At 38.3% G+C, this 16,154-nt stretch overlaps 1 protein-coding gene across 1 annotated transcript in view; it reads right to left on the bottom strand.

Annotated features, from left to right (window-relative positions):
* Window positions 1–41: 41 nt before the first annotated feature.
* Window positions 42–16,154, bottom strand: part of LOC139946714 (uncharacterized) — a 66,501-nt gene continuing 50,388 nt past the window's right edge. Inside the window, exons 39-55 of the mRNA XM_071944366.1 lie at window positions 15,033–15,428; window positions 14,558–14,834; window positions 14,067–14,193; window positions 13,543–13,697; window positions 12,819–12,932; window positions 11,920–12,120; window positions 11,007–11,072; window positions 9,576–9,778; window positions 8,937–9,031; window positions 8,189–8,325; window positions 6,945–7,148; window positions 6,151–6,224; window positions 4,626–4,742; window positions 3,828–3,998; window positions 3,270–3,410; window positions 2,967–3,048; window positions 42–2,475 (exon numbers count right to left, since the gene is read on the bottom strand). Of these exons, the coding sequence (XP_071800467.1) occupies window positions 2,332–2,475; window positions 2,967–3,048; window positions 3,270–3,410; window positions 3,828–3,998; window positions 4,626–4,742; window positions 6,151–6,224; window positions 6,945–7,148; window positions 8,189–8,325; window positions 8,937–9,031; window positions 9,576–9,778; window positions 11,007–11,072; window positions 11,920–12,120; window positions 12,819–12,932; window positions 13,543–13,697; window positions 14,067–14,193; window positions 14,558–14,834; window positions 15,033–15,428 (2,704 nt within the window). The 3' untranslated portion in view covers window positions 42–2,331. The remainder of the gene's footprint in view (window positions 2,476–2,966; window positions 3,049–3,269; window positions 3,411–3,827; window positions 3,999–4,625; window positions 4,743–6,150; window positions 6,225–6,944; window positions 7,149–8,188; window positions 8,326–8,936; window positions 9,032–9,575; window positions 9,779–11,006; window positions 11,073–11,919; window positions 12,121–12,818; window positions 12,933–13,542; window positions 13,698–14,066; window positions 14,194–14,557; window positions 14,835–15,032; window positions 15,429–16,154) is intronic.

The raw sequence follows: 16,154 nt of genomic DNA, 5'->3' as shown, positions 1-16,154 counted from the left end.
TTGACACCAAACTAAAAGAAGGAAGCTAAAGTCTATTCAACTACTATGGAGACAAATCACCTGACACATTTTATTACACATTTAGAGTTTTTGGTTAGTTTTTAAGAGAAAAATTTCTCTTAAATGTAAATTTTTACAAATCTATAGGTGGATGTGGCTATGGCAAATTGCATAGACTTTGTTAGAATAAAGTTTATTAGACATTTTTTATTACATTTAAAGTATAAAAATACAGCTCAATTCTGATTTCAAGTTCTGTCGGACACAGTGATTATGTCTGTTTTAAAGGCATTGTTGGTTTCATTATCAGAAATTTACAACAAAACTTGTATAATTAAGTCTGTACAATTTTCTTTAAAATCTATACTAATACATTATTATACATCTAAGCTAGTATGCCCCCTCAAATCATACGGGTAAATATTTTTTTAGGAAATAGTTGTTAGGGTTAGCATTGATTATGTCAGGGTGTGACTTAAGAAAAACTTGTTTATATTATTATTATTATTAACAAGCAGAACATCTTTAAGTATTGCCTTTCTGAGTCGATCTTTTCTTGTGTGTTCAGATTTTTCAGTAATGTGAGGAGAGTTTCATTTTCCGAGTGAAATTTTTTTCCAAAGAAATGGTTTACCAAATAATACTTTTCTCGTCCACTAGCTGTAAATATTCTTTTGAGTAAACTTGATTGTGACCTGTCCTGGTTAGGCGGTGAAGTGCACCAGATAAGAACCCAGTTACACTTATTGCTAAGAGAAAGGGTTAGGTGCAGTGTTTATGGCAGTGGCTACTGGGTGCGTCATGTCTTGAAAAAGTGTGTACCTTTCTTCATGTGCATTGAGCACATTATTGGTTGATTTGTGCGTCTTAGAAGTCTCAATTATTATTATTATATGTTTTTGGTCATCTAGATATAATCTTTAATTTTGTTTCCTTTCTTATATTAACCGTTTAAATATCGAATACCTGATCACTTCAATAAACAATAGATGTTCCGTGAATTGAAACTAAAATGATATTGAAATAAAAAAAATGACAATAAAATATTTCTAAACAAATGAGTTGATGAACACTGGAAAACAGTTTTTTTTTTTTTACTGTAATGTTTATAACAAATTGAATTGAATTGATGTAAAAGTATTGAGTTGATGTATTTTAGTGAATGAACTTCTCTTAAATAAATTTTTACATATCTATAGTTGAACATAGATTTTGTTAAAATAATTTAATTCTTGTTCTTCAAGCGCCTCGAGCTCCTAATCACTTCATTAAAAAACTATGTATTTTTAATAATCACAGTACTATGTGACTTGAAACTAAAATGATACTGACATTTAAAATGATAATAAAATTAAAGATTTTCTAAACAAATGCTACAAGAAGGCACTTGGAAGCAATTGGTCCTACGAACCCTCATGCTTTCTTCAGAGGATCCAACAAGCATGGAATGTATGGTACTGACAAGATTTCAGCATACACAGTGTGCTAGCTAAGTGCCAAAACCAATCGATGATCTACCTTAAGGTTTTACCTTTTGAGAAAAAACTAATCTACCATTAGGTTTTTGTTTTCCGTTTGAGGGAAAAGCTAAAACGAAAACCAAAATGAGGTCTTGATCAATTTAAAAAGAAACTGATGAATTAAGAGACGAGTTAAGACCGCATACAGCGCTGAATCTTTGTACAATTTTTTTTTGTATCAACTAAAATTACAAGGCTAATTTGAACCCCAACGGATGATGTGTCATCGCTCCTTTTGAGAATTCGACCAGTCTTGTCTTGTCCAGTCATGTCATTATGGGAAAGCTTCATTAAAGAATGTCCAATAAAGTATACGTCCAATGAGTGAGTGTGTTTACATCGACATACTTAACAGAAGAGCAGTTAATATGCTTGGGTCATGAAGCAGCACTACTAGTTTGTGCATGATCCAATTAAGTCCACAGTGTGGAAAAGGAATTACATGGAGATAACAGGTGTGAGTTCCCAGACAAAAAAAAGGATGTTTTATTCTGCCCTCTTTCTTTAATTGAGCTTTCCGGTAATTTCTTGTCCAATCACAAACCACGAACGTGTCTTTATTGTACAGTTCGCCTGTGCTGATTTTTTGCATCCTTTCTGATGAATTTTGTCATTTATGATTGGAGTAACAAAACTAAACCGGACAGGTTTTTTTAAGGCAGAAAGAAAACAAATACCTTAAGATTAAATATACATTTTAACTTTTCCAAAAACAGCTACCAAAGACATGATGTCCCATTCCCCTGAATAAAAAGAGTTGTACATGTATAGTGGAAGTTGAATACCTTAATCTTGATTGGTTGGTAACTGCTTATGCTGCATCTTCCACCCAATCAGCAACCTCGTCATAGTACTGCTCCATCCATCTTATGTTTCCTTTTATGACAGCTATTGATTGGACGAAAGCTCGTTCCCCGGATCCCTGGTCTGGATGGTCTATGATAAATTGCTCCACCTATTTAGAAACAAAAGGAAATATCTTCAATACATGCACTGGTAACATTTGTAATAACTTCTTGCCAATAGACGTTATGCATTGATGACATCAAGCCGCCATCTTTGAGGTAGTACGATGGCGAAACAACAGAAACACAAAGTTTTGTATGCACAGCGCACAGGATTGGCTAAAGAACAACCCCCTTTTGACCTCTATAAGCAAGGGCACCCAACTCAAGTGATGTCAAGTTCATTTTGAATGTTTTATTGGGTATATGATATCAGGTCTTATCCCAGCCTTTCAAAAACAAGTCAAAAATCCGGGGTAAAACCTTAAGGAGAGTTTACATTACATTGGTGAAAAAAAAAAAAAAAAAAAAAAAGAAACGTTAATAATTGACACAAACAAAAATATTTGCATCCCAACAGTGACAACTTAAAGCTTAGGATGGTTGCTTCCGCATAGTAAAAAATTGTTAAAAACTGAATATTAATTTCTGAATTCATTACCTTAGCGAGTTCTTCAGGTGTGTTGAGCTGTGCAGTCACTCCACGGACGACATCTTCCAGCAGGAAAACACCATTTCCATACCTATGAAAATATTCAAAATATCATTTAAATAAACCCACAATACAATAGTGACACACACCAGTGTGTTTTGGACAGCCAAGGGGGCAAATGGCAAGCTTTTTGGTAAGCTTGGTCACTAAAATCGGCAATGTAAAGCAATCAGTTAAGGTTTATTTACAGTTTAGATGAATCTTTTAAAACTCTTCGTGGAATCGACCCAAGGTCTCACGAAATGAACTTACTCTTCTCTGAAGAAGGTCCAGTTGTCTGAAAAGAATTCCCAGGCGAGAGTTCTGCCGAGGGGGTTCCCTGCCACCTTGATCACAACGTCTTTACCATCTTGCGTCCGTATGAGCGAAGTATCAAGCACTTGACTCAAATAACTAAAGATAAAAATATTCGAAACAAAATGGATAAGATTGTCGCATGTTAGCATCTACTAGGAAAGATCAGTCTGGTCTAATTATTATTTATACCTAATTATCATTCAAGTTCACCCCAAGTTTGCCCCACGCCTGCATACAGTGCTATTACTAGTTCAATAACAGTATAAGTATAATTCACTGACTGGGAACAAGAAACAACGCTGAGAGAACAATTTTGCAGGTTGTATTCAAGACCCCTTACACAACGTGATGGAGCGCACTGCACGTCTATCCTTCCATAATTTTGGAAGTAACTTGTGAAAATTGTTGACAAGATAGGTGCATAAGTGCACTGCGCGTTGTGCAACTAGGGGGGTCTATACTGTATCAGGAAATCGTCAGAGCCTCAAGGGATTCCTCAAAAGAACCACTTACAAGCTAAGCGTTGATACGTCCTTACTGCATGCCAGGGCAGGTAAGAGTACAGACTTCAACGATACATCTGCATTAGGATTGGTGTAAGTCGTGAAGGCAACGTCCCAGTCAGCTTGGCTTCCAGCGGCAATGCCAGTGCAGAACACTGTCGCCTGCAGATCAGGACTGATACTGCAAGAGAATAAAGAAATAAAGTGCATCGTTAGGATTGGTAACAAGTATGAAACACAAGATTCCAGTCTCATCTAAGCTTCCTTCAGCATTGCCAGTACACAACACTTTACACTGCAGATCAAGAGCAATATTGCAACAGAATGAATAAGAAAGTTCATTGTTGTATTTGGTAACAAGTACGGAACACAATGTTCCAGTCTTGTCTAAGGCATAACAAAATATGTTATGTTGGCCTAACAGGCCCCCCCCCCCAAAAAAAAAAAAGAAGGTAGGTAGGGATTATATATTGCTTTTTTCCAATGCAGGACACTTAAGACTGCAGATTAGGAAGGATATCGCAACAGAATGAATATACTGTTTGAAACATCGAGACCACACAAGCTCTTTTCAGAGTCAACACTCCTCCGTAAGAGATTTTACACACGGTTGAACCCTCAACTTTTATAGTTAAATCTTTTTTTTTTTCAACACTATGCAAAACTTCAAAAACCACTTCTAAAGTAAGCTAATAATAAAAATAATAAAAAAAATATATATATAGATATTTGATTTAAAGAAACATTTTAAACCGTTATAGTGTAAAAATATTATTTGTTTTCTTGAGGAATAAAAAGACAGACTTACTTTATTGTTGAGGAATTAGCCATAGAGACCCATTCTGCATATTTCTCAAGAGCGGTTTGTACACAATCATCATTTCCGTACTGACAAGCCAAACTAATGGCACTAGCTCGGCTCATTCTGCAAAAAAAATAAGGTTTTTGTATATAAAATTGGTACAATGACTTGGTTCCTAAACTCCAATTTAAATAGCTGTATGGTGTTCTATTAGAAACTTTTAAAATGCAGAAATTATGATAGAAAGTTAATAAAATCACTGCACAATTGCCCTGTGGTAAAATGTTAATAATTATTACTAATCATACAACAATATTAGTCTCTAAGTTTCCCACCAGATATTTAAATGTGTAGGCCTATTGACAGTTTAACATGTATTTCACTCGAACAGAATATACAAGTACAATTTAATCTTTACAAAATTGATAAACATTTATAGTATTATGCTGTATGGACAGACCTCATTAATACAACACAATAATACGATAAAACCTTATTGTCCCTGCATGGGCAATTCATTGACCTTTTTTTAAACATAAAAAACACCAATATAAAACCAGGACTGTATGCTTCGTTTTTGAAAGGGCAAGGGCACCAAGGCATTTTCTCCTTGGCAAAGGGCACCCTACATGTATGAGGAAATTGTAAATTTCTACTGGACCATTTCAGGGGCACCAAGGCAATGGTAAGGGGCAAGTATCAGGCCTGATAAAAAATGGTAAAAACCAATCGTATAAAGGAGTTAAATGGTACAATAGAGAAAGAGTAGGCCTAAATAGAAAGTTTAAAAAGTTAAGTACAGACAGATAAAAGGGCAGATGGTGTACAAAGTACACTATGCAACAACAATAGTTAAAAGGCAATCAGAACCATGGAGTTAGAACCTGAATGCTGACGCTGTGTTAGTGTGTAGGGAAAGAAAGAAGCTAAGTGCTATATAAGACTCAAAGGTTTGCATGATGGAAAGACAATAACATAAGAAATCTATGGTGCACAACTTAAGAACCAGTTGACCCAACGTTTCAGACAGGGATATTCTCCATCTTTGCTCAAGAGATGGACAGTAGTAAACTGTCTCGCGCATATTCAAACATCGGCACCTGTTAATTATTATTATTATTATTGGTTTATTAAAAATCAAACATAGCAGCCGAGAAGCCCAACATGTTAAAGCATAAGATTAAAAGTTTGTTTCCTTCAAAATATACATACATGTGCAAGATATATCTTTGCAGCAATGATACATATTTATAGAATTAAGCCCGGTTCATACTTCCTGCGAATACGAAACAAATGTTGACGTCACAAATTTGCAACAAAAAATTCACAGCAGTTCAACTCTGCTCAACTCACTTGCGAGTATCGCTGCGAAAGGAGGGTTGTGACGTCAAATTCACTTCGAATTCGCATTTGCAGGAAGTATGAACCAGGCTTTACGCTGTACAGAAAGACCGCACTACAAATACGGCTGTAGGAGTAACGTACAGTCAGCAATATAGTGATGTTACTTTTTGATAATTGGGTTACCTACTTTTTCAGATGGTCCCCTTCATTTTCCCAGCCAATGTATTCATACATTGGGGTGACCTGTTTCTTCATGTAGGTCTGCAGAATAATGAAAACAAAGAAGAAGAGATGTTAACAATTTTATCAACTACATGTAGCATGTTGCGGTTCGAGTACTGATTTATTAAGATCATGCATCGTAGCCAACAGCTTGTCAACAAAATTATAAACTTTCAAAGAGGCAGATGCTGTGAGTTAAAGGTTCTGTATATGTTTGGTAAGTTTTTATGCTACAATTAATTTGAGTAATTACCAATAGTGTCTAGCCGTCGATTTCACCAAACTCTTCCTAACTTGGGATTAATCTTAGGACTTGGACAGGTTCAGTTCCGTTAGGACAGGTTACTCGTTCTAACTCGAGTTAGCTAAGATTAATCATAGCGTTTCCTTAAAGGATGGTACAAATTTTTTACATATACTGTTTTTAAAGTGTCATGGCTAAGTGGTTAAGAGCATCAAATTCAAGTTCTGGTGCTAATTCACCGGAGTGTGGGTTCGAATCCCGGTCGTGACACTTGTGTCCTTGAGCAAGATACTTTACTATAATTGCTTCTCTTCACCCAGGGGTATAAATGGGTACCTGCGAGGGTAGAGGTTGATGTTGTGAATGAGTCCCAAGGGAGCTGAGAATCATTAAAAAGGGGATGTTATTGGCCCTATGACCAGGGCACTAATGTAAAGCGCATTGATACGGTTATTGTGAAATGCGCTATGTAAGAATTGGTTATTATTATTATTATTATTTTAGAGTCCCCTTACCTCAAAGTTGTCGTTAGCAGCAGTAAGGGCCAAGTTATCATCGATATAACCCAAGACACTGTCGACTGTAAACCAAGGAACGTAGTCTCTCTCATCAACCAGGTAGGCTGTCAGATCAAGAGCTCTAGCTTGGCTCAGCTCACCGGCTCTAGCCAGGCTGAAGGCATCATAGATAAGAGAGGTACGACTAGCTGTGGAAATTAACTACAGCACAGAGAGAGAGAAAAACAAAATTCACTTTTACTCAATTTATTTATAATATTTTGGGGGGCTAATCATCCTTTCTCTCAGCTAAGAGCTGAATTGCGAAGGGGACGCGGCTACAATGTGTTCGAGAAGCTGGCATGCAAGGGCGCATTTAGCTGCAAGCCACATCAATCGATATTCGAAAGTGTTTGATTTTTCCCGAGGGAGGAAGACCGAATGGTCTAGAAAACCCTTGTGGCACAGCAGAGAACTAACGCACAACTTGCCGGGAATCGAAATGGGTCACCTTGGTGAGAGGCGAGCGCTTTACGCACAAGCCAACCAAGCCACCCTTATGACACAGCCAACAGCACAGTTAGTCTAATACCAAGGTAAAAACAGGACAAGACAAAGTGCTCAGTGTTAGATGTGGGAGGAAAACCCCAATTGGGAAATCTACGCAACAAGGTTCCTGACTGAGGTGGGATTTGAACCGGGGTCCCCAGAGGTGAAATGCAAGGAAAGAAACTACTGAGTCAACCTGATCCCTTAACACAACGAGGGCCTCATTACAACCTTTGTAACAAATTCCTAACAAATTATTTTGGCTGAGCAGTCAAGTGTACCAGATTCAAGCTCTGGTGTTTCTGATCAGCAGAATGTGGGTTCGAGTCCTGGTACTGACACCTGCGTCCTCTTTATCATGTTTATACTAAAGTCACTATTGGGGCTCAAGCAGGGTATAGTGCACAGTGGACTAAAGTCCCCAAGCAAAGTATTAGTACACAGTCGACATAAGTCCCCAAGCTAGTACACAGTCGACTCAGTGCTATTGGGCCTCAAGCAGGTTATAACACACAATCAGTGGGAGACTTTTAGAAGGTCAATTTCACAGGTTTGCGCATACTCTCAACTACGCGAACAGTACTGAGCATGCAGCGCACGCTCAGAGCCGCAAAAAGGACCACTATGTCTGCTGCTGCAACGTCTCAACAGTCTCCTACTAAGGTCACCAATGGGACTGAAAGGGTTACTAAGTGATTTATGTGAATACATACCTTGTGATTTGATTCAAGCTGAGCGGCCAGCAATCCCCAGTTTGTCTCATCATAATTGACTTGATAGAATCCTCTAGCATCAACGTTAGCCAAAAGCCAACTGCTGTCACCACCTGCACCGGCTACCTTCACTGTAACTGCAGAATGACAGAAAAAAACAGGATTATGAATCGTTCCATTATGGGAAAGCTTCATTGAAGAAGAAGGCCAAAAAAATACATCCTTTTCGTGATTACCTACTTACAACTGTTATCTAAAAGTAGTTTCATTAAAGAAAGATGCCCAAATAATACATCCTTTTTGTCTTAACCAACTCACACCTGTTATCTTCAAGTAGCCCCATTAATAAAGAAAGAGGCAAAAAATACACAATTTTCGTATTAACCAAATCACACCTGTTATCTCCAAGTCGCTCCATCAAAGAGAGAAGCCAAAATAATACATCCTTTTCATCTTAACCAACTCACACCTACTATCTCCAAGTAGCTCCATTGAAGAAAGAGGCCAAAATAATACAACCTTTTCGCTGTACCGTGTCCACTGTCTTTAATGACCCATGTAGGGATTAACGTTTACATTTCCCAACTTATCCCCCTCTCCTCCAAAAAATGAAATAAATACAACAAGAGGTAATAGAAACATAAATTTAAAGAACCACAGACTAATAAATAAAATAGAGAAAATTATAAGTCAAGCAGGTTTTAAAAGTTACTTTCAATTGACTTCGTTAGCAAAAACAGCTACTTACTAGATTTTTCGTCTGGACGAAGCCATTTCATTGCAGGGGTGTCGTAGTTGGGATTGGCTTCAGTTGTGTAAGTAAGTGGTACATGCCACACATAGCTGGAACAGATGTAAATGATAAAAGACACATCATGATGATTATGACATAATCATTGGATGAGTTTGGAACCTACGGATTTATGTCCAATCCATAGGATGAAGTATTTATAATTTTTAAATGTGTCTTGCTCGTTAACCCTTTAGACACCAGACATTTTCTGATATCGTTAATTTCTTCAATCAAATTTTGTCAGTAAAAGGTTGTGGTGGCTAAGTCACACAATGTAGGTTTGAATCTCGTTCTCGGCACTTGTGCCCTGGAGAAAGACCTGGGGTGGATTTCACAAAGAGTTAAGAGTAGTCTTATCTCGAGTTAGGAAGAGTTACGCGTCCTAACTTAGGACTAACCATACGTTTTTGATAGCTCCTGCCTTACTCTTTGTGAAATCGACTCCTGCAACTGTAACTGTTCCTTGGCAATTATATCTTAACTTATGGGCTTTGCCGAGTAATGAAGTAGAAGTAGAATTTCACTTGAGGCATCCTGGGTTTCATTAGCAATAAATATTTATCAACAACTAGTGTGCTGGACTCTTAAACTCACCCTAAGTCTGGGAATGGAGATGTTGGATCTGACGTTGGGTCAGTCAGGAATCTCTTTTGAGACGCTGTCATCGTCATTGTGTCATCGTCACCGTATTTTCTGGTGACTGTCACTACGGGGAAGCCCATTTGAAGTGTCCATGGGCTCATGATGTCCCCAATGTGGATGTCTTCTCCAAGATCAATACCATCTTCTTTGATGGCCTGAAAGAAAAGATCATCAATTGGAAAAATTTATGGTAACAAAATGCTCCGGCCTACAATGACAAAAATTCAGCTCTGAACTCACACGTTTGGGTGTTGAGGCATTGCATGGTGAGGTATCAATGTATATTCAGTTTGTGATAACACCGTAATACTAATAATAATAATGGAAACTTTTAAAGCGTCAGTATACGCCGCAAGCGGCACTCATGGCGTTGCTCTACAAAAAACAACAAACACGCAATGAAAGTAGCAACACATAGTTAGAAAAAAGACTTAACAAAATGCTTCTTTATGTAGAGGAGTTTTTAAACTGTTCTTGAATATAATCATTTGGAACATTATGCCAAGTGAGTTTGAAAGTTTCACAGTTTCAGGTAGGGTGTTCCAAAGCCTCTGTGCTGCACTCTGAAAACTTCTCTCCCCCCATCAATGACTTTTCATTTTTCCCTGAAGGAGTTTTGTGTTTTATACATCTACTTCGCTGTGTAGATTTGTTCTTGAGAACTTGTCTTGCCGTTTGTATTTATTCTACAGCTGCTGAGTATATTTTGGCATACAGGAAACTACTTAGTTCTGAACTGTCAGGCTGATGCTTTCCAGGTTGTATCATAAACTTTGGTGTGATCCCTGGCTGTGCAGCAGTTACAGGCTGAATGGCTTCCGACTGCTGCTGGCACCCCCGATCAAGGATGTTGAGGGAAACGCCAACATTAGGGTTAAAAAGCTCAGTTGTGGAGTGCCAGAGCATTAAATGAACACGTTGCCTTGGATCGGACGAGTTGGTCTATAAAAAGCATTTGGAACCGTTTGTTATGAAATGCATATGGTTAGAAAGATGTTTTAAAAGTAGAATATAATGATCCACTCAAATATCACTAAAAAATGCACGGTTTTCCTTTTACGTCGCTAACTAACACGATCGGCCATTTTATGGGAGTCCCATAAATGGCGGACCGTGTTAGTCGACAAGGTAAAAAGAAAACCACGCAATTTCGAGGCATATTTATGTAAACCATTGTATTCTACTTTTACATCTTTCTAACCAATGCATTTGATAGCTTTCTAACCAATGCATTTGAACGCTTAACAAAGACCAACTCGACCGATCCAAGGCAACGTGTTCCTTTAATCCGGACATCATCACAGGTTCAAGTCACACTCTAGTCAATGTTTCTTTGTTCAAACGAACAGCAATTAAAAAAACAGTTACAGTACATTTTCTTACCTTATCAAGGTTATACCAAAGGTCGCTATTTGTTGCACTGCTGTATTGCTGCTCTGCCAAATAGTACTGGGGAAAAAAAAAAAAAAAAAAGGTAATTTAATTTTTTTTTTGCTTTCTATTATCATTTCTTCTTCATACCGCACAAACTGCTGCTGCTAGGCAATAATTTCATGGCTGACTGCTTACCGTAAGCAAAGAATCAGCGCTTACAGAAGCAGGGAATTCTGTGCTGACATCAAGCATATTTCAGGGGCTATTAGTAGGGATTTTTTGCGTATATGTACTCCACATTTCAAGGCATTAATTCTCTAATCAAACAGCTAGCTCAGTGATTAGGTGCTTGCATGGTAAGCAGAGAATGGGGATTGTAAGCGCAGATTTTGGTGAGAGAAGAGCCATGTAATTGGGCCCTGCTTATACAACTTCAGCTTTGCCTTTATTTATTTTTTATTTATTTATTATTGGTTTATTAAAAATTCAAACATCACAGCCCGAGGGCTGAATTGAGTTTAAAAGATACACAACAAGAATAAACATTATAAAAACATTAAAATGGGAAGTGTTTACAGAAAAATTGTTAAAAAGATTATGTACAATAATTATTGGCAAAAAAATACAACTTGGATTCCAGCTCCACAAAAAAACCAAGAAGTTAAAAATTCAACTGTTGAGAAGGGCGGTTAGGGAAGGAATGAATTGGGCTGTTTTTGTACCGGTTAGATCTGCACCTGATTGGGCAGAGTTTGTGAGTATTTCTAAGATTATTCTTTCTGTTGGGTGGAAGCAAATGTCTTTAGTTGTTAAAACTTATCAGTCTTTATTATACAAATATGGTAAATAAACCACCTTCCAACCAATTAGACTTCCTTAACTGTCTGGGGGTACTTCTGAATATCAATGTTTTCATGCTTACCTTAAGCCCTTTCAAGAATGTTGGTTCACCTAAGAATTGCTGCATCATACGTAGAACGGACGAACCCTTATTGTACGTGATTCTGTCAAACATGGCGTTGACTTCTGAGACGGTCAATGACTTGGCAACGACTGGTCTGGACGTGACGAGAGAATCTGAGGCCATTGCTCGTTGCATATCATTGATCAAAAATTTGTCCCACTGTTTAAATTAAGAAAGTACAACTTTTTTTTAAACCATTGTGCAGGTATTGTGCTGGATGAAACAGGGAAAGAAAGCTTTTCAGGCAGAAACTTCAAAAAGATGCCCACACAATAACAATTTGGAGCCAAAAACCTAATTCAAGCTTAATTATTGTTCAAAATTTTAGTTCAATCAACTGGCAAAACAAATGAGAATTCAGTTCCGTCTTGGAAGATCTACAAAAAATGTCATTTGACAGAGTGAGGCAGTGAGGGAGTTGCCTAGAACACAGCGAACATAACATTATTCCAAGGTTTCAGGTTCATTTATTTCCACATTATCATAAAGCAAAAGGTAATTTCCAAAAAATGATGAACAAAGGAGCCGGTTTGGAGATCAATCTGACTCTTTTCAGCGGCAACACTCCCTCAAAGGAGAATTCCTACATGGAACTATGGTTCTTGCTCCTTCCAGAGTGCTGCTGCACATCTTTAAAACAGTTTACCTCAAACTGTCAAACAGGCTGAAACTACTGACTTAAAACCCGAGTTTTTCTGCCTTTTTTCCAACACATTTCTGTATCTTTTTAAAGCCCATAGGGACCTACTGGAGATATGCACTATTATTATTATTGTTATTTTACGCGCAATACCTACTATTCATAGACTTGAAATATACCGTTGAACAAATAAATTTATAAGGAGATTTTTTTTTACCATTCCCCAGTCCGGTTCTACTTCCACTGTACCGACGTACTCCACGTAGCTTGCAAATCCTTCATTCAACCAAAGGTAGTCCCACCAATCCATCGTGACTAGATTACCGAACCACTGCATGGAAAGATTAAGGAATGGATTAATATATGCAATGAATGCTCTAGGCTTAGTTATAAATTCAGCAAAAACATGTTTGATTGATAGTTACAACAAACTCAAAAGTGTAACAAATACTATAATCACAATTAAGGCAGTGTCCGAAACGGCGACTTCGGCTACAGCTACGGCGGGATCGCGCGCGTCTGCCTATTCTTCAACACTGACAGATGCGCTGATCTAGACGTAGCTGTAGCCGAAGTCGTCGTTTCAGACAAGGCCTTACTTTTTCAGTGACAAGGTCCTACATGTACAATCCTTTCGATGTATTTTGAAAGCGCTACTATCACACATGTACAATATTTTTAGGCACTCAACAAGTACCAAGACAAGTCAAGTTTAAGAGTCATTTAACATAAATGTACAATTCATTGTTTATCACTCAAGCACTTTTTGACTTTAAGATGTACCACAAGGCAACACAATTCAGCTAGATACAAATTTGTTTGGTGGGAAAGACTGGGCCAAAGTTAACAAAAGTGGGCAATGAAAGAGGTTAATGTAAATCTGTGGACATTTGTGTTTTGTATCATACAAAAAGTACCCAAACCCTTTAAGCTCCACTCACCTGATGTGCTAACTCGTGAGAGACAATCGTACAGACTCGTTGTTTCTGACTCTCAGACGACACCCCGTCCTCGTACAACAAGGCGTTTTCTCGGTACGTAACAAGGCCCCAGTTTTCCATGGCACCCGCAGTGAAGTCCGGCAGAGCAATCATGTCTGCGTAACGAGAGAAATTAATATTTGTTTCGTGATACAGATTTGGCACGAACCTTCACAGGCAGTCGGGTAGTCATGGGGGGGGGCCTGGGGACCCCCCTACAAGTGTTCAGCTTAACCATGAAAAACATCACAATAGTACTCACAAAAATAAAAAGAGAGAAAAAGATGAAAATGCATGTTTGTGTGTTTGTGAAACAAAATGTATTGAATGATCGCAATGTGGCCGTCCCTACCCCAAAAAAACAAACCTGCTCCCCTAACCCCCAGGTCCACCCCTCCTCCAACTAGGCTGCTTTGCCGTAACACACTTGCACCAAAACCATATTGCATTTGTTTTTCATACAAACAACACAGAAAGAAACCTACCCATTTTAGCCATTGGATATTTGAATTCCATCCCATATAACTCATCAAAGAAATCCAAGAGGGCCGCTCCCTTCTCCAATGCATAGTCAGTCTGGTTGATGAAATCTTCTTGAGCCCAAACACCAAACTGAAATGAAGACAAATTTAATGAAAAAGGACTGCACTAGCTGTGAAAGAAAAGAATGCAGAGTAAACATTCATGAGCACAATAAAAAATTACCAGCAAACCTTCAAAATATACCCGACTTTAGCCAAGCACTGGATTTCCTGCTGCCGTAAGTGGTGATTCTTTAGTAACGGAAAGCAGAGCCATGAAATTGGTGCCTTGGTTAGAACTGAAAACTCAATCCACATGTGAGGTTCCAGTCTGGGATGTGACCCCGGGTCACCAACGTAATACATGTAGGCAAGGAAAGACGCCACAGACCCAATCTGAAGAGGCCTTCATTCAATGTTCATGTATAAGGCTAAATTGTCTTTAAATCACTTACCGTAATACCCTGTTGGGTGGTTGTGAATTTAGCCTTGAAATCACTGACGACATAGCACACGAGATAGGTCGACATCTTAACAGTTTCTGAAAACGTTGCTTTGATCCACCCGTCACTGAGTACTTCATCGTCTCCACTCTTTGGCGAGTTGAAGAGGGCGTGGTATTTTGGCTCATGCTCCAAGGTGATGGTGAATGTTGCTTTCATGGCCGGTTCGTCGAAACAAGGGAAGGCTTTACGGGCGTCCAGAGGGTCAAAGAAAGTGCTGGCCAAATACCTAGGTTCAATGATTGATAAAATAATGTCAGATATTATGTAATGCATAGCAAGGAAGAACTTAGAAGACTGACATATCCATACGAAAAAAATCTGTTAAAGGGTTGATTAATTTTGGGATAAAAAAAAAAAATTGACTGAATAGAAAGACCATCAATATTAGGGCTAGATATAGCTTGTTTCTGCGCCAAACAATCACCTTGTTTCTCCAGACATTGTTGTGTAGACACTCCTGTAGTAACCCTGCCTGTCGTTGAGTAGAGGTCCAGCAAACTCGATGTACAAGTAGTATTTAGCTCCGACATCTAGCATAGAATTCAACTCGATCACCAGCATTTCGTTCTTCTCGTACAGCCACGGTTCCTTCTTAAAATCAGGCACCATCCCTCCGTCTTCACGCATCAGCGTGGTGGCGCCCTCCGTGATGTTCAGCTTCTTGCTGTGAAGGATGATGACATCCGTCTTCTCAAAGCACTCCACAAGGATGCGGACCGAACCGTTGAAGATGAAGTTTGTGAGATCGGTTCTGACATTGAGGTCGTAAGAGATGGGAGAGACGGTACTCGGAATGCGCAGATTCTCCCAGGGGTCACTTCTGCATTGGTGTAAAAATATACTTCATTTCATTAATTCTGGTTGTGACGCAAAGGACTCTCAGAAAAGCGAACTATTTGGTTAGCAGTTTGCAACAGCAATTATATTTTCTAATGAAAACTGCTCTTTCCCAATTCACTGATTACCCATCCAAGTCAAACTTATGTCTGCTCATTTCATTTCATTCATTTTGTTTCAAAAATAGGAACTTAATCACTGTACTAGCCAAGAACCCAGCGGAGAGAAGACAAGGAAGGAAGTTTCAGTTTTATGATAATGGAGGGAAAACCCCCAGAAAAACCCCAGAGAACTTGACCGCCCAGGCTGTTGGCATGTTAATATGATCTGCATTCTTGGGGGGATGGGGACACTCACTTCTTTTGATTCACATTTTTAATCTCCATCTTTTTGTAAAGTTAGCTGTTGTGGTGTTTTAATTTGTCCATTTGTCTTTTTTTATTACCTTGTTCCTTTTTTACTGTTTTTTTTTCCCCAAGTCTTGTCACTGTTTGTGTTGATTTATCTTAAATGTATTTTTATATAATGTGAATGCCCAAAATGATCACCTGTGCTGGATAGCACCCTCGTTAAATATCGTTTTAAATGAATAAATACAGAAATGTAGAGAGAGAGATTGTTTAACTTTTGCAAGTTTCAATTTGCAAACAAGCATCAAAGAATGGCCAGGTAATAAGTAATACTTATTTATTTGCAATAAACCATGGTT

The sequence above is a fragment of the Asterias amurensis genome, chromosome 14, assembly GCF_032118995.1.
Source record: "Asterias amurensis chromosome 14, ASM3211899v1".
Taxonomy (NCBI): Eukaryota; Metazoa; Echinodermata; class Asteroidea; order Forcipulatida; family Asteriidae; genus Asterias; species Asterias amurensis.
This window is presented reverse-complemented; position numbering and strand designations above follow the sequence as displayed.